This window comes from Erpetoichthys calabaricus, chromosome 14 (assembly GCF_900747795.2).
Source record: "Erpetoichthys calabaricus chromosome 14, fErpCal1.3, whole genome shotgun sequence".
Classification (NCBI taxonomy): domain Eukaryota; kingdom Metazoa; phylum Chordata; class Cladistia; order Polypteriformes; family Polypteridae; genus Erpetoichthys; species Erpetoichthys calabaricus.
The window spans coordinates 11,823,001-11,845,572 of NC_041407.2; the positions used below are offsets into that span (position 1 = coordinate 11,823,001).

At 42.1% G+C, this 22,572-nt stretch overlaps 1 protein-coding gene across 1 annotated transcript; it reads left to right on the forward strand.

The window, feature by feature from the left end:
- The first annotated feature begins 703 nt into the window (after window positions 1-703).
- LOC114664798 (CD276 antigen-like) lies at window positions 704-18,384 on the forward strand. Its single transcript, XM_028819071.2, has 5 exons — window positions 704-880; window positions 7,077-7,152; window positions 9,785-10,114; window positions 12,786-13,058; window positions 15,427-18,384. Exons 1-5 carry the CDS (start codon window positions 731-733, stop codon window positions 15,588-15,590), a joined length of 993 nt encoding a protein of 330 aa, XP_028674904.1. The 5' UTR covers window positions 704-730; the 3' UTR covers window positions 15,591-18,384.
- Window positions 18,385-22,572: the final 4,188 nt, after the last annotated feature.

Here is a 22,572-nt window from a genome sequence, read left to right on the forward strand (position 1 = left end):
GGCAGAAAACTGTATGGCTAGGGGTCCTTGCTGTGGGACATGTAATGGGTTAGGGTCGCATGTACTTCGGTTGTGTAATTCTCAAGTCATTTTTTAATCCAGACCAGGGTTTAAATTTCTCATTTAAAGATTTACCATTGTTGTTTCTTGTCCTAGAGTGTGTATATAAACACAGGGAACTTAATCTTTTTAGTTAGCCAATAAAAGGTGTAATTTTGCTTGGCTTTTCTCATAATTTATGTGATAAATTCGGCCATGAAAATTTTTTGTGGTGCCCCCTTTACCCTTGATGCCCTAAGCATGCGCTTACTTTGCTTATATGGTTAATCCAGCACTGGCTGTCCCCCAGTCCTGTCTCCGGGTCTCAATGTTCAGGTCTGGCGCTGAGAATTCCACTCAAAGCAAAGGGGGTGGCGGGGTGCCATTTATAACTTCGCTTTGGGCAGCGAAAATCCTAGAACAGGCTCTGACCTATAACCTAACCTGCATGGTATTGCTTGGACTGGACTGTGGAAGGAAACCCGGACGAACAAGGAGAGAACTTGAAAATTCCGCCCGACTCGACCTCCGCGGTCCTCGTGCCGCCATATACCACAAATGCACTTGCTGCCAAATAAGAGCTGATCTGCAGTAAAACTGGAACTTCATTTGAACCAACTTCAAATGTTCGTGGATATGACTGTGGACTAGACATCCGAATTGTTTGGCAAGTAATCGCTCTCTGTCACACATGCATGGACTAACTTTAGAAAGGGGATTTTCACATCCCGGGACATTCCTACCTCCAGAGCTCAATTTAAACGTGAAAGTGAAACTGGGAATCGCAGATCAACGAGGACGCCTGAAGACGCGTTTCTTCACTGCAGCCACAAAGGCGAAGGTTAGTGGACTGATTTCTATTCGTGATGTGACAGACGAATTTTTATAATTATTATTTATCTTTTTATGCATACTGAGGGACATACTATGTGGAAAGAAAAAAAAAACTAACTCCGTCTCGTGTGTTGTCTGAAAGGAGCGCAGCGGTGCCATCTCGCCAGCTTGGCAGTGTGACCGCAAGGATAAGTAATAAAAATGAGGGGTGAGCGCCATGCACTTCGGGATTTTACAAGCGCGGTGCCAGTCGGTTAGCAGGCTTCGGCTCAGTCTCCCTACACTTGTCATTTCTACCTCGTCTGTGAGTTGTGCGTAACGTGTCGGATGGTAATGTTAATCGGATTTTCTGATAGGGTATACAGTTATTACTGATTAAGATCACTGTAAATACACGAAACAGACTGCCCTGCACCCTTAAAAAATAATGTTTCTTTAACTGATTGTGTGCAATGGCGTCGGGGGGCGAGCGGGATTACCTGGAAGAAGTGTAGAGAGTCTGTCACGCTGCTGTCAGGACAACAGCCAACTGCTGAACTTCAGCAAGACAAAGGAGCCGATTTGTAGACTCGGGGAGAAAACAGCAGAAGCACCAGCAGCCCCTCAGTATGGTGAGGATGGACAGTTTCAGATTCCTCGGTGTCCACATCACGGAGGACCTCACCTGATTCAAGCACCCCGGCACTTCGGTGAAGAACACCCAATAACGTGTTTACCACCGCAGACGCCCCAGGGATTTCACAGTGCCCTCCTAACTACTAAAAGACTTCTACTTAAGACTTTATGTTGAATGTTTGTGTTCTACCTTATTTCTTCTTATCCTTTATCCTTTTTTAAATTATATTTTATTTATATTTTGACACCGCAGGGACTGCACCTAATTTCGTGTTGGCTCTGAGGCTAGGGATCTGCAGTGACAATCGAAAGGTTGCCGGCTCGAATCCCATAACCATAGACATATACAGATAGACGCCGCTTTCAGTGAGCTGCACAGTCGACACGATACGTCAGCGCGTACGCCATATTGCGAGTGGCAAAAGTGCCATTTAAACTAATACAGGTAAACGTGGAAAACGGGTTTTCTGATGAAGTAATCGAGCACACAGACAGTCTTTGTAGGGCGTCAGGGTCAAATTTTAATTAAAAAAACAGTGAATGTGTTCTATGGGGGAAATGGAAGGAAAAACCGAAAGAAAAGATAAGGCTTGCGGATACAGTGAACGTACCAGGAATTACTTTCGGAGACGCTAATACCGAGAGGAGGGAATGGAAAGGAATAATAAAAATAAAATACACAATAAATTAAAAAATCAGGATTCTGGAGCTTGAGAAAGCTGACAATGGAAGGAAAAAATATTGCTTGTTAAGGCAATTGTCTCACCACAATTGTATTTAGCAACTGTTTTTTAACCCCCAAATAAAATACTGAATAAGATCATAAGAACATGTTTTATGTTTTTATGGGGATCAAAGTTTGAAAAACTGGCTAGGAAAAAAGTGATGAAAAGCAAAGAAAATGGAAGCAAAGGCTTTCCAAATATTGAAAAAGAGCTGGCACTAAAACATACAGCAACAGTCGTGAAGATGGCAATAAATAAAAGAGGAAAACTAGCAGATATGATAAGATATCTACTAGGGACAGAACTAAGGAAAGCGAATCTGCTAAAAACAACTAATAATAGACCCATCGCATGCATTCAACACGCCTAACCACTATAAGACAATAGTAAAATGTTTAAAAAGGTTTGCATGGGAGGGAGGAAATCCCAAAATGTGGGAAAAGAAAAAAGATTTAAAGAAATACATAGGAAAAGATGTATTTAAAATTCAATCGCTCACGGAAGAGCAAGTAAGAAAAGCATGGCAACAAACGTCAGATAAAGAACTAGCAAACAGACAGAAAGACTTGGGGTGGATGACAGTAAATGAAATTTTACCGACGAATGTAGTCATGTATAAAAGAAGATAGTTAAAAGTCCGACGTGTCCAAGAGACCACTGTTTAGAAGTAGAGACATGCATTCTGGAACTGTAGGATGTCTGGAGATATGTGGGAAGATTGGAAAGGGAACCTTCTAGAAGAAATTACAAAACAAAGTGTAATGTATGGATTATTGGGAAAGGAGTTAAATGAAAAAATGACAATAAGGCAATGGAGAATGATTAGCATCATAAAAGAAAATATGTGGTGATGGAGAAACGAATTTGTGATACATAATAAGGAAATAATGATACAAAGACTGTTACAGAAGTACTGGAGGAATGGAGGATAAAAGTAGAAGAAAGGAACAAATGTTCATAAGAAAAAGGTAAAGACCTTTAATATAAAACTTAAATTGTGGGAGTGGGAAAAAAAAAAAATTGTGTCACGGTGGTGAAATGGTGATGAGTTACAGTGAATTAGCAAATTGGCCAGACTTTGTGTCTGGGCTCAAAGCTAAAACACTGAATTGAACAATAATTCAGCAAATATATAGCAAATATTCAACAATATTTCTGATCCAGCATTGATGCTAAGATTAGCGAAAGAAGCGGATTACAAGGAGGCAAATTAGTGAAGGTCTACCCACTAAATGCCAACTCACACTGTATCAACAATAAAGTGAAATGACCAAATTGAAAAATAACTATAAAAGTACAATGAACAATACTAGCATAAACTCGTAGTCAATATTTTCCCATAGAAGAAGTACTGGGGTGTTGTACCATGGTAGCCATCATGAATGTAGTGAGAAGTCAAGCAAAATGACTCCCTGCCTGAAGAAGAGACCTGAGTTGCCTTGAAAGCTGGCATATTGTAATCTTTTTAGTTAGCCAATAAAAGGCGTCATTTTGCTTGACTTCATACCCCATAAAAGAAAGCTATTAATATCATTTAAGACATAGTAATTCATTTAAAGTATCTAGATAATTAAAGAACTTTGGAAGGAACGGGTTTATCGTATAACAGGAATAACAAACGTAACGTAAATCTTAAAGAGTTTAATTCCAGTTTCAAAGCACGCAGAAGGAAAAGTGACTTTTCATGCCGTAAACCCAACTCTTTGTCCAACAATACACCACTAAGCAAAAGTTCTCTTTTTCAGGCTTCTTTGTTGAATACACCATAAAGTCAATGCTTCTCTTTTCTTTCCTCCACTTCTCCTCAGCGAGAACCCAACTCTGACTCCCGTTTAGAGGAAGTGGCTTCCTTTTATGGTTGAACCTGGGACAGCTTCACAGCATTGCACGACAGAAAGTGCAATGAAATTCCCCCAAAATAGGGAGGTTCATTTCTTACAGCGCCCCCTTGCAGCATCCGAGGAGTCCTACAGGGTTGCCCTTCCACACTACAATTCCCAGTATCCAAGCTGGGCTCCAAGCCAGGAGAGCAGTGCTAACCTCCCATGCTGGGGAACAACTGTTTGTGTAATCAGAGGTTCAAAAGTAATAACTATGGCAATATAATATGAGACTTGTAAGTCATTTATCTTATGTTCAAGTCGGGACATCAATAAGCTAGTCAAGCGTGTTTTGTTTTTTTAATGTTGTTATACAAGTCACTAAAATAATTCATTTTAATAATAATAATTAATTTTATTTATAAGGCACTTTACATTTGTAGTAAATCTCAAAGTGTTACATAAAAAAATGTAACAAAGACAAAACAAGATAAAAACAGAGATAAAACAACAATAATTAGTGTCATTCTTGTTAATAAGCTTTCCTAAGCTTTCTATCTATCTATCTATCTATCTATCTATCTATCTATCTATCTATCTATCTATCTATCTATCTATCTATCTATCTATCTATCTATCTATCTATCTATCTATCTATCTATCTATTATATAGTGTCTTTCATATCTATCTATCTATCTATCTATCTATCTATCTATCTATCTATCTATCTATCTATCTATCTATCTATCTATCTATCTATCTATCTATCTATCTATCTATCTAATTTTTTAAAAGAGCCCCCAATCTGCTGTGTTCTCAGGCTCTCTGGTAGGCCATTCCAGAGCCGTGGAGCAGCGACAGCAAAGGCTCGGTCACCCATTGTACGAAGTTTTGTCACAGGGGGGGTGAAGGTGGTAGGTATTCTTATAGTGGATTGTAATATAAGAAGTTCCTTAAGGTATTGTGGAGCATTTCCATGAATACACTGATGAGCGAGCAAACAGAGTTTGTATTCGATACGGAGGTGAATAGGGAGCCAATGAAATGAGTGAAGGATTGGTGAGATGTGTTCATATTTCCGCACCCTCATCAGGATCCTTGAAGCACTATTTTGAATTTGTTGGAGCTTTTGAAGGCTCTTGTTGGGTATCCCGACGAGGAGTGCAAAATAAAGACTTGAGTCAAGTCATGCGAATCGAGTCGCTCGTCTTTGTTTCTCAGGTCCCAAATTCAGTCCGGTTTGACTAGGAAAGGCACAGTTTAAATGTTAACTAGATACCAGGAACAGGAAAAAAAAATAAAAGATAAAGGAGTGGGTGGGCTGCGGTGGGTTGGCACCCTGCCCAGGATTGGTTCCTGCCTTGTGCCCTGTGTTGGCTGGGATTGGCTCCAGCAGACCCCCGTGACCCTGTGTTCGGATTCAGCGGGTTGGAAAATGGATGGATGGATGGAGTGGGTGGGAGGAAGTAAATAATAAGTGAGGTATTAAATTACTGAGCATTAACCGGCTAAAGACGACTCCATTAAAAGCTCAGGGAACTATAGTTGTGACCTTGAGAGTCAGTGCTAGGTTATTCTGCGCCCTAGGCCAAGTGTATTTTTTTGCCAACCAACTGTTCAGTAGCTAACCTATGCAGCTGGGCGCCTCCACCCCACCAACTATGATCCACACCCTAGGCAAATGCCTAAATTCACCTTAATGGTGGTGCCCGCCCAGTCCATGGCAAACTACCCGCATGCAATTAGGTCAACAACTTATCACTGCATTTTCATCACTCTTTAATTTAATATTGTTCTTTATCAGTGTGCTGCTGCTGGAGTATGCGAATTTTCCCTTGGGATTAATAAAGTATCTATCTATCTATCTATCTATCTATCTATCTATCTATCTATCTATCTATCTATCTATCTATCTATCTATCTATCTATCTATCTATCTATCTATCTATCTATCTATCTATCTATCTATCTATCTAACAAATATCTTTTAAAAGTATGACTGCTGAGAATCCTATTGGATTTTGAATGTATTTTTATTTTATATAACAACCCAGATTCAGTACTAAAGATACAATCTGAAGTAACAAGATGAAATCCAAGATTATCCAATACATGATAAACAAACGTGAGAGAAGTAAAGAGCTGGAAAGCACTGCTCCATTACGTCACCACGCCCCAGACTCTTGGCTGCCGCTGTTGTTGGCATTGTTTCCGTGCCAGGAGGCAGACACTCACTTTTGCACGTTCTGGATTGCTTTTCCTATAAATGAAGCATTTCCTTGCCTCTTTGTAGCACTAAGAGCGCTGCATTTTTAAGAAACACATACAATGTTTGTATTTAAAGATACTGTATGTGTGCCCAAATGCCAATATTACGACAACTGTAAAAGACAAACATGCAGGCTGCCAGTTTTAACTGCTGCATGAAAGAATAAGTAAAAGAGACAACGTGAGAGTAAGGTGGTATAGTCAGGGCTGCTGTTTCACAGCTCCACGAGTCTTACCAGGACTTTGTCTGAGTTGGAATAGTCTTCCTGTAATTCTCTTCCAACACTGATTCTCCTTCATTATTTTGACGGTGTGGTGATGACTCTGAACTGGTCTGACATGAACGATTGTGGATGTTTCAGCGAGCATTTAGACCCCTTCACTTTGTGCACTTTATCGTGTTATAGGTTTCATTTTAATTGGGTACATTTTCCATTTTTGTCTATCAGTCTACACTCACTAATCCATAATGACAGTGAAAACATGTTGTCAAAAAGGTTTGCAAATTTATTAAAATTGAAAAACTGAAATTTCTCATCTTTTTCTATTACTATTGAAACTCTGCTGTGGCACTCCAAATTGCACTCAGGTACGTCACGTTTGCTTTTGTTCTCCTTGAGATGTGCGCAGAACTTAAATTGAGTCCACTGATTGGACATCATTTAGAAGGACACACTGGTCCCTGTGTATAGAAGGTCTCTTGCTTCATTTTTATGTTATCTAGGTTTATTTTTTGAGTACAGTTAAAATAACCAAATTAAAAATCTTTTCTAGATGGAACCTGTATTGAAGATGTCCTTCATGCCAGTCTTGGGGTTGTTTTTAACAATAACTGCATCGGCACACAGCGGTAAGTGACTTTTTTTTTTCAGGAACTACTCAGGAAAAACAAAATGAATAATAACTTTCATGAAAATATCCCGCTCCTGCATTTCTATGTAAACATCTGTTTCTGAGCAGTTCCAAAGTGACTTACAAATTATAAATGTCCAAGGCAACTGTTTATGCATTTCTGAAACTAGAACATGACCAGGACTACCTCAGGATCACAGGAAGAGGCATCTCTAGTGTGTTAACACTTTCTGTATGACGTCCGACTACCTGCCTGTGGTACACTATTTGGGCATATTTACAAAGTCTTAACTCTGCGGTGCATTAACACGGGCATATATGTCATGCTCTGTCACATGGAGTCAGGTCAGAAATTCTGCTTAGCGTCCATAGCCACTAAAATCAATTTAATACTAATAGGTGTTTCTTGCACTGTTTCTGGACTAGTCATGTCAAGTCAAATTTTAATATCTATCTATCTATCTATCTATCTATCTATCTATCTATCTATCTATCTATCTATCTATCTATCTATCTATCTATCTATCTATCTATCTATCTATATATATATATATATATATATATATATATATATATATATATATATGGTTGAAATAGTTTACTGTCAAATAATGCAAAGAGTACACGACATGTGTTTCGCCCTAATTCTGGGTTCATCAGGCGTACACACTCACTTCTGGTCCATTCCCTTATCAACTACATTTCTCCAGTAGAGACAAGTGATGCACATCGCTTGCTAAGGACAACCTGGGTGGTTCCCACATACTGTTCTTGAGTCACAGAACGCTTTGAGGCCTCAGAGATGTCTTGTTTAACATGTCAACTTGGGGCGAAAGGGGTCCCTGAGTTGTGTCTATGACAGGCACTAACCAACATTTTCCCACAGCTCTTTGCAGCTTCTTCCACTATTGAATGTTTAAACATCCTGCTTCCATGTTCCAGACCTCCCTGAGGCACAAGAGAAAGACTTTTAGAGTTGCAAAGTGAACCATCCCAAAGAAATGCATCCTCTAACTGTTGCCAGCACTCCCTTAATGCCAATTAGGGTCTTCAAGGTCCATCTAGCAAATACTCTGCCCTTCTAATCAACTTCCCACAAAGCTGTGATCAGTTGACAGCTCACCTATTTTTACTAACTGGGTGTTCATATCAGAAAGCATGTAAAGTCTATCATTGAGCTTTGACCCATGATATTCTAGTAATAGTTATTTGTATGAGCAACCTTTTGTTCAGACATGTGTTAAACATGAGATAAGATAAAGAGCTGTATCACCTTGAAGGTGCACCCCATATCATCGATGAAAAAAAAATTAAAAAAACAGTTGGCAAATATTTACAGGTCATTTCAGATGGGTGTCAAAATCTAGAATGAAAAATAATGGTGGCAGTAACCCTTAAGAATAAGCCAGACCAGAAGAGGCCGGGCCAGGAGACTGTGACCCGATAGTCTGATCTGTAGGGGAAACATTAGGCAACAGTGCCTTGACTCGGGGTGGAATTCCCATCAGATAAGCCATTAAGTTGTCTACCAAACCCACGTGTGTGACACATGATAATTATTATGGACAATCAGGGACTAGCTGCATCAGATTCAAATCAGGCAGGCGATTCCTCCCAAATATATCCCACCAAGTATCTGCACTTTAGTAGAATGATAAAGTCTACAGTCCATAGCCTTCAACGACCAAAACTATTCCCCACGAAAGACCAAAAACTGTAGATTATCAGGTTCTTAAACTATGGGTCGTAACCCATTTTGGGAGGTGCAGAGTCATAATTCACAATTGTAATCCACGGGAAAAGGTCGCATACGGTTTGTGGAGTGTCTTGCAATGGGTCGCCGCCTGTAGTTAAAGCAAAAGCACTTATACTGTGGGCAACGATTCTCCGACTCAAAGAAGCAAAATCGGGTCACGGAAAAAAAAGGTTTACGAACCACTGCATTAGATAATTATTCCACAAAACAATAAAAAGTTTAGCTCCCTGCAACTTAAAGTCACATTGATTTGCCCCACTTGTCCCCCTGGTACAAATACTAACTGTACAATATCCAGCCAGGGGCTGGTCAGTATCGGCACACTTTTAACCGAGTCGCTCCTTTCACCCTGAAGGTGACTGGTAACTTCATTCTGCTTGCTTGGACTGAGCCCAGCCTGGCTGTTTGTGCCACCTAATCCAGATTTGGCTCAAGGGTCACTTTCTTGTTTCTGGAGGAGTTCAGTCAGGTGAAGTTCAAAGAATTTGAATTCTTTGAATTCTAATTGTTCATCGGTTGATTTACTTCTCCTTTTGTTTGCAGCTTTGCTAGCAGCATTCAGAAAAAAACACTGAAACGTTGATATTTCAAAAAAATAGAAAGAATGGTTTGTAAACTCTTACTGTGCTTTTAGAGGAATTAAGTTATCGTTTCTATTATTTTGAGGGTTTTTTTTCCAGAGTGTGACCAACTTAAAATAAATTTGCTGTCAATTTGCTGATGAGCCTAAATAAACCACATCAAGAAACATGAGACGGTCGTGACTCTGCCCAGAATGCTGCTTTGGTTCACACATAGTTTCATAGTAAGGCATGTCCCCATGCTTTTGTTGATTTGCTTCCTAATTTATTTTTTCTGTCTGATATTTTTGTAGACCTTTTATCACTGAACTGTGAAAATAACATTACTGGGATATACGCCACCCCAACAGAGATAAAATGCACTTTGAAGGCCCAGGCACACCTAGAAATCAACAGATTATTGTGGATAAAGGAAGGATCCCCGGTGAAGGAGCTTATTCACTTTGATGGGAGCAAACCAAATACTACAGACTCTGAACGTTTCACACTGTCAAAACAGGACCAGAACACCGATATCTCCCTTCTGTTGAAGAACACTCGGATTGAGGATGAAGGAACATATAAGTGTATTGTAATGGCAAATGCTGGCCATAAAGAATACCAGATTTACCTAAAAGTTGAAGGTGAGTTTAAATTCAGTCGAGGTGGGTACAATTTGAGATTGTGTGCTGTGCCTGCTGAGAATGAAAGAATCTGTCTTCTGTATCAAGTGTGTTGTCACGTGTGCAGAGTATACTGAAATTCTCACTAGCATGTCCGACCAACAAGCAACACATTGAGGGAAGGCTGGCAGCTCAACCCGGCTGGGACGCCCAAAGAATGGAAGGAGGGAGCAAGGCAGCTACTCTGGGACACTGCTTCCCCAAAGACGCTAGGTGGTGATTTCCCTGCAGCATAGCGGTGCCCCGGATTCCCGCAGGGCACCATGGGATCTGGAGTTCAGCTTCACAGCCCTGCTGGGTACCATGGGTGCCGCCAGGAGACGCTGCAGGACGACCTGGAGATTTCTTCTTTCTGCATAGCCCAGAAGTACCCCCAAGTCATGGGGATGGAAGCTCCGAAGTACTTCTGGGCTGAAGAAAATGCAAGTTCTCCGTCTAACCCGGAAGTGCTGGCAAGTCATGTGGACGGAAGGACAGAAACGCTTCCGGGTCAAGGACTATTTAAAGGACTGCTGTGAACCTAGCAAGCGAGCTGGAGTCGGGTGGAGGTGGACAAAGCTTGATGGGAGGTGTGGAGGAGAAAATAGAGAGAGAGAGAGAGAATTATTGTGTTGATTTAATTGTTTATCGTGGCTGTGATGCTTGGGGAACACTGTAGGAGGAGAAGAAAATAATTAAAAATCTTCTTGGTGCTTTTACCTGGGGTCTGTCTGTTGGGTTTAAGGGGCAACAGCGACCTCTAGCGACCACAGGGCCATGATTAGAAACTGTGGTGAGGATATATATATATATATATATGTGTGTGTGTGTGTCATGTCATGTCATTATCCAACCTGCTGTATCCTAACACAGGGTCACGGGGGTCTGCTGAAGCCAATCCCAGCCAGCACAGGGAGCAAGGCAGGAACAAACCCCAGGCAGGGTGCCAGCCCACCGTAGTGTATATACAGTCCTGAAAGTATTCACAGCACATCACTTTTTCCACATTTTGTTATGTTACAGCCTTATTCCAAAATGGATTAAATTATTTTTTTTCCACAGAATTCTACACACAACACCCCATAATGACAACGTGAAAAAAGTTTACTTGAGATTTTTGCAAATTTATTAAAAATAAAAAAACTGAGAAAGCACATGTACATAAGTATTCACAGCCTTTGCCATGAAGCTCAAAATTGAGCTCAGGTGCATCCTGTTTCCCCTGATCATCCTTGAGATGTTTCTGCAGCTTCATTGGAGTCCACCTGTGGTAAATTCAGTTGACTGGACATGATTTGGAAAGGCACACACCTGTCTATATAAGGTCCCACAGTTGACAGTTCATGTCAGAGCACAAACCAAGCATGAAGTCAAAGGAATTGTCTGTAGACCTCCGAGACAGGATTGTCTCGAGGCACAAATCTGGGGAAAGTTACAGAAAAATTTCTGCTGCTTTGAAGGTCCCAATGAGCACAGTGGCCTCCATCATCCGTAAGTGGAAGAAGTTCAAAACCACCAGGACTCTTCCTAGAGCTGGCCGGCCATCTAAACTGAGCAATCGGGGGAGAAGGGCCTTAGTCAGGGAGGTGACCAAGAACCCGATGGTCACTCCGTCAGAGCTCCAGAGGTCCTCTGTGGAGAGAGGAGAACCTTCCAGAAGGACAACCATCTCTGCAGCAATCCACCAATCAGGCCTGTATGGTAGAGTGGCCAGACGGAAGCCACTCCTTAGTAAAAGGCACATGGCAGCCCGCCTGGAGTTTGCCAAAAGGCACCTGAAGGACACTCAGACCATGAGAAAGAAAATTCTCTGGTCTGATGAGACAAAGATTGAACTCTTTGGTGTGAATGCCAGGCGTCACGTTTGGAGGAAACCTGGCACCATCCCCACAGTGAAGCATGGTGGTGGCAGCATCATGCTGTGGGGATGTTTTTCAGCGTCAGGGACTGGGAGACTAGTCAGGATAAAGGGAAAGATGACTGCAGCAATGTATAGAGACATCCTGGATGAAAACCTGCTCCAGAGCGCTCTTGACCTCAGACTGGGGCGACGGTTCATCTTTCAGCAGGACAATGACTCTAAGCACACAGCCAAGATATCAAAGGAGTGGCTTCAGGACAACTCTGTGAATGTCCTTGAGTGGCCCAGCCAGAGCCCAGACTTCAATCCGATTGAACATCTCTGGAGAGATCTTAAAATGGCTGTGCACCGACGCTTCCCATCCAACCTGATGGAGCTTGAGAGGTGCTGCAAAGACTTGAGGCTGTAATTGCTGCCAAAGGTGCATCGACAAAGTATTGAGCAAAGGCTGTGAATACTTATGTACATGTGAAAACCTCAAGTAAACTTTTTTCACGTTGTCATTATGGGGTGTTTTTTGTGAATTCTCTATGTAATAAACTTAATAAGTTATAGCGTAATGAAAATTGCATAATTGCATAATTAGATCTGGACCACCCTATATATATATATATATATATATATATATATATATATATATATACAGTGTATATATAATATATTCCACTGAGTGCCTCTGATGCTAAGGCTGGTTTTCATATTTTAAATGTAACTTGTCTTTTTGTGACAGTTGTCTTCCTCATAAGACTTCATATAGTAACAAACAATTTCTTTTTCCAAACATTTATATAGCTGGATATTCCCCACCTGAAATGAAAAAATCAGCTACTGCCGTGAATTGTAGCACTGGAGGTGGATATCCAAAGGGAGAACTGCGCTGGGTGGACGAGAGTGGGGCTGACCTGACAAGCCAAGCGAAGAGCACATTCAAAGTGACCGATGGTGGGCTGATCCAGTTGCACAGCGAACTGAATATTTCACTCAAGACTGGTTACCACTCTTACACCTGCATTGTGCTCAACAGCAAGGGAGTAGAAGAAGGAAGAGACACTTTAATAATTCCAGGTATGCTGCAAATCATTCTGAATACGGGATAAAAGTAATGTCACGCATTGTCACATACATCCTTCACGCCAGTGACATGTACAGAGTTTTGGTGGACAGTGGCCCTAAAGGCGTAAAGGGGCTGTTAACAGTTCAGGATTTGTTACATTTTAATCCTGGACACACATTAGTGCCCACTTTTATTACAATATTTTAAATTTCACTGGAAACTTGGATGTAACTGTTGTGAACACCAGGGTCCTCACTGCGTGGAGTTTGCATGTTCTCCCCGTGTCTGCGTGGGTTTCCTCTGGGTGCTCCTGTTTCCTCCCACAGTCCAAAGACATGTGTAAAAGGCGCTAAATAGCGCCCGACCCGGCACAGACTCAGGCATAGGCACGTACTTAAATAAAACAGTTTTTATTCTTTCTTCAGCCGTGGGGCACGCCTTCCCCGTGTCCCACAGGCCCAACACAGTCCCAAATACACTCCCAGTTAGCACAACAAACCACACTTCCTCTCTCCCACCACTCCACCACAAGCTTCGTCCTCCTTCCTCCCAACTCTGGCTCTCTGAGTGGTGGTGGCTGACCCTTTTTATATCCCACCCGGAAGCGGTCCAGGTGTTTGGCCACCTGGTCCTAATTGCCCTTCCGGGTGGGGCTGAAGGTATGACCAGCCAGGCTGCTGACTCCACGCAGCTCCCCCTGGCGGCCCTCCGAGCCCCCAACCAGGCTGTGGAGGACTCCATCTCCCATGGAGCCATGCGCCGGGTTGGGGAATCATTTGCTGCCAGGGAGGCTGCCACCAAGCATCCCGGGGGAGGTATTGAACAGTCCATGGCTGCTCCCCCGGAACAGATGTAGCAGAGGCGTCCCTGCCGGGCATTGTCCTTTACACATGCAGGTTAGGTGGTTTGGCGATCCTAAATTGTCCCTAGTGTGCCATTGGGGTGTGTGTTTGTGTGTGTGCCCTGCAGTGGGTTGGCGCCCTGCCTGGGATTTGTTCCTGCCTTGCGCCCTGAGCAGATCCCCATGACCCTGTGTTAGGATATGACAGTTGGACAATGACTGACTGACTGACTGACTGTACCTGTAAGCCGACCCTGCGTATGGCTAGTAATATAAATGTTATGAACCAATGCTGGCTTTGCTACCGACAGGCGGTTCTTACATTCGACAAACTTAGGAACTCACTGCTCACGGCCTGCCCCTCTGCGATAAGGAAAAAGTATGCAGCGTGTTTTTTTTTTTGTTAAAGTAATTAAATTGCTGCTTACTGAATGTTTAAAGCATGTGGATGTGTCATCATTCCTGCAGCAGTTGTGTTTGTTTAGTAAGAAGTGCCTTAAAAAAGAAAAACTTGGTGATCCATTTAATGAAAGGATGTTAACATGCAACACCTACACTGATAAAGCCACCCTGGCATGGCTCACCTACTTACTGAATCAGAAGCCGGCAGGTTTGTTTGCACACGTACTATAGCAAACACAGCACGATTTCTTATTTCCATGAATAAGAAGTTGATATTCCCATATGAAGCACATCTTTATTTAGTTCACAGGAAAGCCAGGAGTCATAGGTGAGCCTCCAGGTGTCAATCTGTGCATTGAAGCTTAAACTGGAAAGATAGGTGCTGCACAGTACATTATATACGGTACGTTTTCTACGCTCGCTCTCTCTCTCTCTCTCGGGCTTCCCCTTTTTGACAGTTAGCTATTCAGCACACCCAGTTCTATAGGTGAACACTTCTGAGCTTCTTCATAGCTGGCCTTATACATCCCTTTGTCTGGTCAGAGGCAGGTCGACTTCATCATCTTCTGATTTGTTTGCTTATGTCATTTAGTATCAAAGCATATGCCACAGACCACATGCTAAAGTCATTATGTAATGTCACGGCGTCAGTCATGTTTTCAAATGATGTTGCAACAAGTTTTAGTAGCCCACCTTGAGTTTCCATTTCTCCATCTCTCGATCCACACCACCCAGGAGATTCAGGCCATGCAAGTCCGTCTTTCAAAGTAAACACCTACGTGTTGATTCACCCTACATGAACGATTTTACAGAATTTGAGCCTAGCGGGGTCTCAGTGGTATCAATGGTACAGGGAAGAACCTTGTCATAATATTAGTCCTTGTTATTTTTATAATTTTTTTTTTTTTAATATAAAGCAATAATTGTTCCGTTTGCGGCAATGGGCATTTTGTTTTAGTGACCTGCCAGCTTAGTCAGTGAAACGAAAGGGACATCACTCAAGCCCAGGAAGCTCCAGTTAATTCTTCATCTTGGGGCAAAGTTGTCACTTAACCACTGAATGCAAGAAGATCATTTATAAACTCTGTTACACTATCTTATAATGAGGATTTATTTTTGTTATTTTTCTTTTGCAGAAGTTGAAAAGCAGAAAGTGGAAGATGAACAAAAAAATCCTTCCAACCACACGGGGATAATCATCACTATTTGTGTCATCCTGGTGGCTTTAATCATAATAGCTGTGCTCTTCATGCGATGGAACAGAAGGCCACATTTTAAGCTTATTCAGTCCGTAGCTTGATGGGAAGTATTTGCTTTTTTGAGCGTTGTATTGCCAGACTTCTCTTCAAGCAAGAGCTGTTGTCTTTCTTTGTGAAAGTCCTGTATTTCTGACAACATCCTAACATCACCAAGATTGAACTTTGCAATTATATAGCTTGCTTCAGTCAATGAGCTAATCAATTATGTTTTTATATAATGCCTTTCACAATGAATCGTATCCATACAGTTCACTGCAGAAGGATCACAGAGAGTCGCGGTTTTATTAGTTTAACTTCTAGCTTCTGAATAGTCTGTGGCACTTTTACAATCCTGCCTGAAACTTGTGAGACACTGTGAAACATTTCTGGAGGAGCCACGTAACAAAAGGCCAGAATGACAAGGGAAAGGTAAACCGAATGGTTGAAGAAAAGGAAGAAAAATGTGGCCTTTCACCAGCAGGTGGCAGTGTGGGGGAATAGGTAACATTAAAGAGTTCTCATTCATTTCTTTTTTTTTAGTTGGTGTTTTTACGACTGGGTGATCTCTACCTTCTGCTGGTCCTAAGGTGGTCCCAGTTATAACCCAGGGTGCAAGTGAAATTCCATTTACTGGCACCTTACTTAACCGCTGCCATGGGTCTGGTTTTGATCTTTGAAGTGGTTGCCCTATCAGTGCAGCTCTTTGTTTTTACCTGAGAATTGTTCTGTGATTTACTTTATTGATTTACATTTATGCAACCATTTTAACACACTGGAGGCTTAACTACTACCAGAGGCGGCCTTAGGGGTGTGCAGAGCCTTAGGGTTGACCAACCTCACACGGGGCCGGTTACGTCAAACGTTGTTACCGGTATGTGTGGACTGTAAAAACTTGCGCACGAATTTAATAAAAATAACACGATGTAAAAATAATCAATCTAAATTTTTGCAAGATAACACATGGACTTTATCAAAATATAACAGGAGAATAAATATAACTTGACGAATCTGCTCGAATGGGACACGCGGACCTCAAAAGCAGGGCCCCCGTAGGCACGGGGCCCACTTGCCACCCCCAAACGCTGCTCTGAACTCCTACATTAGTCCTCTCGTATTTGCAGTCGCTAAGCTCATCCATCCACTCCTCCATTTTCTGTACCCCCTTTGTCCAGAGGAAGTCACAGTCCGTCCCAGAAAGCTTTGTAGAAAATCACATCAGCTTACATGATGAAGACTTTTTGTCAGAATCAAAAACACTGGAAAATGAAAATGTGAATATATTGATTTCCATATTTGTTAATAATTTTAAATAGCGTTTCTATAGATAACAGTGAAGACGGAATAAACATTTCAGGTGAGCATTGAGTGCCCTGAAAACGATCACTGGAGCGACAGAACACAAAACGCAAGAAAGTGAGGAAATAGGCAGGGTGTGAGCACTTAAAGCATGATAGTCATGAAATATCGACCGTTTAGATAGCAATCCTTACAAGAAAAATATAATCGGTTGCAATATTTAACCTTCAGAAATAATTACACTAACCAAAAGTTCAAAAATACATTTATAGAGGAAATCACAGCCAAGTGCTGTGTAGAAAAAACAAATACATTAGATGAGGAGCCGTCATCCACAAAGAGTTATTGGACCAACAAACAAAGAGCGAGCAACAAGAACATGACATAAACTAAAAGAGAGAACATCATCACGTCAACCAATTGCGTTATAGTCTGCCATCAGAGAAAGCCAGGGAATTCTTGAATAGGGAGATGATATGGGAGTCAGAAGCTGAACGAGGTTCATAACCAAAAACTCAGTCCTATCTTCGGCCAAAAATCTAAATTAGAAACTAAAAAAACAAACTCAAAAATGAAAAGCAAGAAGTTTGGATAAAGGTCAAAAGCACAAACACGAGGAGGTTGGGATAGCGCATTGCTGGACCCCACCACACGCCGAACCACCAGGAGTGCAGTGGGTGACACCTCAGTACCACACTAAACAGTGTGAGGCTGCGGCTAAGGATCTGTGCTGGTATCCAGAAGGTTGCCGGTTTGAATCCCCGTCACTGCCAAAAGAGATCCTACTCTGCTGGGCCCTTGAGCAAGACCCTTAACCTGTAATTTCTCCAGGGGCGCTGTACAAAGGCTGACCCCGCACTCTGACCCCAAGGGGTATGCGAAAACTAACGAATTCCTAATACAAGAAATTGTATAAGGCGAAAAAATAAAGAACAAAAGTTTTCCCTGTAGGTTGGAGGACCTGCTTGCAGGGCTGGATGCAGGTGAACATCATACTCAGGACGAAGCAGGTTAAGCCCAACAGAGTAGAGACTCTTCTGGCGTTTACGGGAATCGAACCGGCAACCTTCCGATTATCCTGATGACGGCCCTCCAAAGTCAAACAAAATGGCGTCAAAGAATAGCGCTAAACATTAACAACACACATAAAAAAAGCCTTCTACCAAAAAAAACGGACATCAAACATTAATTTCTTGGGGTTATGAGTCCGTAGGAAAGACACATTATTGATTGTTTTAGAGAAAGCCCCGGAAAAATTTAAAACAAAAATAGCAATTAGAATATCGTGCTGCCAAAATGATGGCGGACACCAGGGAATGAAATGAAAGTCAAAGCTAATGGCCAATTCAACACCCCGGGATCTTTCATCAGATCCAAAGACTGCGGTCAGCATTTGTGTAGCAAAGGATCTTGAGCCTGAGAAAACATTATTACAAAAGACAAGAAAAGAAAAGAAATAAAAAGAAATACACACAAGCCTGTAGAGATTTGTTTTGAAAATCCGTAAACTTGGATTTTAGAAAACTCACAATGCTATTCTTCATGAATTCTGTGTGTAACCTAGGGAACAAATGTAAATAGAAATGAAATAAAACAGAACAAATGTAAGATACGAACAAGTCATAATGTGTTTTGTCTGGGCAACATGGGTGACTCTTGGTGACTGTACCTCAAAAATTGATATGTAGCTGTTTCATTTCTGATGATTTGTCACATTGGGGTGGACATTGTGTTGGGTGGATTGTTTTTTTAATGATTTTAGATGTGACTGCCATTAGATGTGTTTGTTATTCACTGAATATTTTTATAATAAAAATGTATTTGATTACAGATAAATAAAAAACGCTTTGTCATTTTGATACCCTATGTCAGGTGCGAGTGTCCCGCTTTCTTCACTCATCCCTAGAGACTTGCAGGTTTAGGTTCAGTTGTGACTTTCCACTGGGCCCCTTAGCTAATGTAACCCCGGGGCGGTCCTGTGCCCATCACCATGAAATATTTTAAGCTGATTTGTTCTACAATGTGTGACTTCTGATTAGAGAGCTCTTGGACCCCCCACAGCCCAAGAAAAAGCATCACACAACCTGAGAGCCAAAGTGAAAGAAAAACATGCCAAAGTTAAGACTTTTACAGAAAAGATCTTATGATAATCCTTATGACTAAAAATGGTAATAAATTTAAAAACCACAATTTAGGTTGACTTCCTATCTTCTATGTGTTCAGAACAAAAGAAACATGCAGATCATCAAAGGGCAAAGAAAACCTGTTAAAGTGCAGCGCTTGCTGAAAGAAAAAACAAGCGCATAAACACGCCAGTACCTGACAAGTGACACACATCCTGCCAGAAAACGCTGTTAACGTCCTAAAAAAAAATGTATGAACACCAACCAACAAAAAGTCCCTATCATGTGCTTCTGTCCTCACCATTTCATTTAAAATTTTTTTTTAAAGTTTACCTGTGACCCGTCCTGTCCTAACTCCATCATCGAGCCCTCTTCTTATAGGGGCCGATCACAGCGGCAGGGGTCACGGGTGGGTCCACTTTCTGTGTTCTTTTGCCCATTTTAATCTTTTTTTCTTTATATTCCAGTTTCAGATTTGGCTTTTTCTTTAAATCTCTACCTCCGAGGTCAGCATCCCGGAGTTGTCCTTTCTCTATTGCAGATGACACTGGTGTTTGATGTGTGTTTAAGAAAGAATCCAACAGAGGACCTGTAAGGCCATTTGTTTCTCCAACTACATACTCTGATGTCTTTGTCCTCTTGTAGCAGAGCTACCGCTGGAAGGACTCCATTTCGCAGCAGCCCCAAAGGGGATTGCACTCATTGGATGTCTGAAAGGGGTGCAGGGGCTGCTGGGTACAAGAAGGCCCAATGAGAAACTTGAAAAGATGCTGGCGAAGTAGCAAGAGAGATCTGTGTCTCTGTGTATCCTGTGTGTCCCGTCCAACGTAGTAGGGAATCCTTTCCTGGACGGGTTTATCCATTCCTGGGAATTCGGGAATCCCACATTTCATTCCCGGGGATGACACAGTGCAGTGCATGGGCATCTCACATGTGAACGGTTGTAGAATGACCGACGTTTATTTTTAATAAAACTACTGCAATATGTTGACAGAAATAAAAGACTAACCTTATCTACAAACAGTTCATGCTGTCATATAAGTACATGTATCTTTAGTTGCAGTAATAAGAGTGTAGAAAGCGCAATGTCCTCACAGGTGGCACAGTGGTAGTGCTGCTGCTTTGCAGTAAGGAGACTGGAAGATTGTGGGTTCGCTTTCCAGTTTCTCCCTGTGTGGATAGCGCTTTGAGTACTGAGAAAAGCGCTATATAAATGTAATGAATTATTATTATTATTATTATTAACTTGTCCAGCGTGCGGTCATCCATGCGAGAGCACACCTTCGTGCAGAAGTACGCCAGCCGCTGAGAAAGCACGCTTTGCCTCCACTGAAGTAAGATACTGATACACTTGTTCTAAACAACGCCCGCGCTTGCCGTTGCTCTGAAACACCGCCATTTCAGCTTTTACTGATTCATCCAGTTTCTTGTCATTATTCTGTGATGGCAAGTTTCTTGGCACAGATAATGCAGATGCAACAGACTGACGCATTGCAGTTTCAAGTTGCTGTTTAAAGCTGTTGTCTGATGAAGTGCAAGCTGCAGCAATGGCACCACCTTAATTATTTTCAACTATAACTCTGATATTTCTTGATCGATTTTTACACATTTACACGCTATATATGCAATCTTGGCCGTTTCCGTTTTCCCGGGAATTACAGCAGTTTCATTCCCGGGAATACAGGAATGAAAAATGTCCGGGAATCCTGGGCTCCCGGTAATCAGTGGATTCCCTACAACGTAGCCACTGTGAAGCCATTTGTGCCCAGGATCGTTTCTCACTAGGATGAATGGACTCTCTCGTGCCTGACTGTCGTGTGAATAGTGGTGGATTAGTCGTCGTGCATCTTCAGAGGGAGCGCTCCAGCAAGTCTCACCCTTCGCCACTCAGGACTACCAGTAGGACTGTTTAATTCATTTCTTACGGAAGCTGTTCCCAGGATCATCGTCATCATCACACTTTACACCATACCATTTCATCTGGTTCTGCTGCACTGGGGTTCTGTTTATTGTCGTGGTATTAATATTTGTATCACCAAAGGGGAAGGGGTGGGTTGTCTGATTTTTGTTATTCATATTTGATTTCACTTAAAGTATTTCACACAGGGGCGGCACGGTGGCGCTGCTGCCTCGCAGTTAGGAGCCCTGGGTTCGCTTCCTGGGTCCTCCCTGCGTGGAGTTTGCATGTCCTCCCTGTGTCTGCGTGGGTTTCCTCCCACAGTCCAAAGACATGCAGGTTAGGTGGACTGGTGATCTGAAATTGGCCCTAGTGTGTGCTTGGTGTGTGTGTGTGTGTGTGCCCTGCGGTGGGCTGGCGCCCTGCCTGGGATTGGTTCCTGCCTTGCGCCCTGTGTTGGCTGGGATTGGCTCCAGCAGACCCCCGTGACCCTGTGTTCGGATTCAGCGGGCTGCAAAATGGATGGATAGATATTTCACACATTTGTTTGATTCGTGTCTCTGCCTCTGAGTATGTGCGTGTCGGGCCAAGGCTGGGTGCGTATAAAATAAAATAAACAAATCACCGTCTTATCAACGGTGTGAATCTGAGTGGCACCGGACCGCTACACTCTAAAGAAGTCGTCCATCTGGATTTTTTCCTTCCTTTTGTATCCTGGTCAGATCCAGAGTGTCCTCTTCCCCAAGACAGTAATAGATACTGTCACACACATGTGATTAGGAGGCAGCTAGAGGGCCTGAATAATAGGAGTACCACCCCAGACCAGGGGGTGGTGAGCTGCACTGACTTTCTCTCTCAAACCTGTGCAGACCACCCACGGAAAATCCCACTAGGTCCCGGCACTATTGATGATGTCACTTCTGGTACCAGAGCCCCAATGACATCACTTCCACTACCGAAGACAGCACTTCCGGGTTCGGCGCTATTGATGACATCACTTCCGGTCCTGGTCCAAATGATGTCACTTCCTGTTCCGGCCTTTAAAGCCGCCATATTCTCCCACTCAAATCAGTTCTGTTTTGGACTCAAACCTGTGAATGTCTCATCAAAATGACCCGTTTGCAGCCAGGGCACAATATACGGGTGGCTGCCCCAAACCTTTTCAATGTCTTTGGACAGTTTTTGTGACAATACCTTTGTATGAAATCTTCCGTTTCTTGGCAGTTTGTCACATGGAGTAACTTTCACTCTGCAAAAAAAAAAAAATAAAAAAAATAGACTGGCATGTTACCCTAGAAAGCTGCTTCATTTTGCCCATTCGTGAGCCCAGAACTGAACTTTGGGAATGCCAGGACCTTGCAAATCAGCTGAGTAGAATAACAAGTTTCAGTGGCTCTAGTGCACTTAAAAAGGTTTCTCTAATAACTAATTCACATTCAAACAGGGCGAATTAAGGTAAGCTAAGGGGCGCTGAAGGAATGGCTGGTGACAATGGGGCTTTACAGTTTTATATGTGAATAATCAAATTAAAAAATCAGTGAAATCAAGCAGCAATAGTCATGAGCAACACTAAGAATGCGTTGGCTGTATTTTAAAATCAATTTAATAGTTTAAATATACAAAAATACAAATATTTCTGAGTGCGACCAAAACTTTTGACTGGTAGATTGTTTGTATCTATATTGTGCATGGACAGGCTTCTGGACTGGGATAGAAGGTGAATCCTTG

What these genes read in the sequence shown, in the direction of transcription:
- LOC114664798 (XM_028819071.2), top strand. Translation starts at nt 731, where the DNA reads ATGCATGGACTAACTTTAGAAAGGGGATTTTCACATCCCGGGACATTC. An exon ending in GATTTACCTAAAAGTTGAAG is followed by an intron (nt 10,115 to 12,785) that starts GTGAGTTTAAAT and finishes ACATTTATATAG; the next exon opens with CTGGATATTCCCCACCTGAA. An exon ending in AGACACTTTAATAATTCCAG is followed by an intron (nt 13,059 to 15,426) that starts GTATGCTGCAAA and finishes TTTCTTTTGCAG; the next exon opens with AAGTTGAAAAGCAGAAAGTG.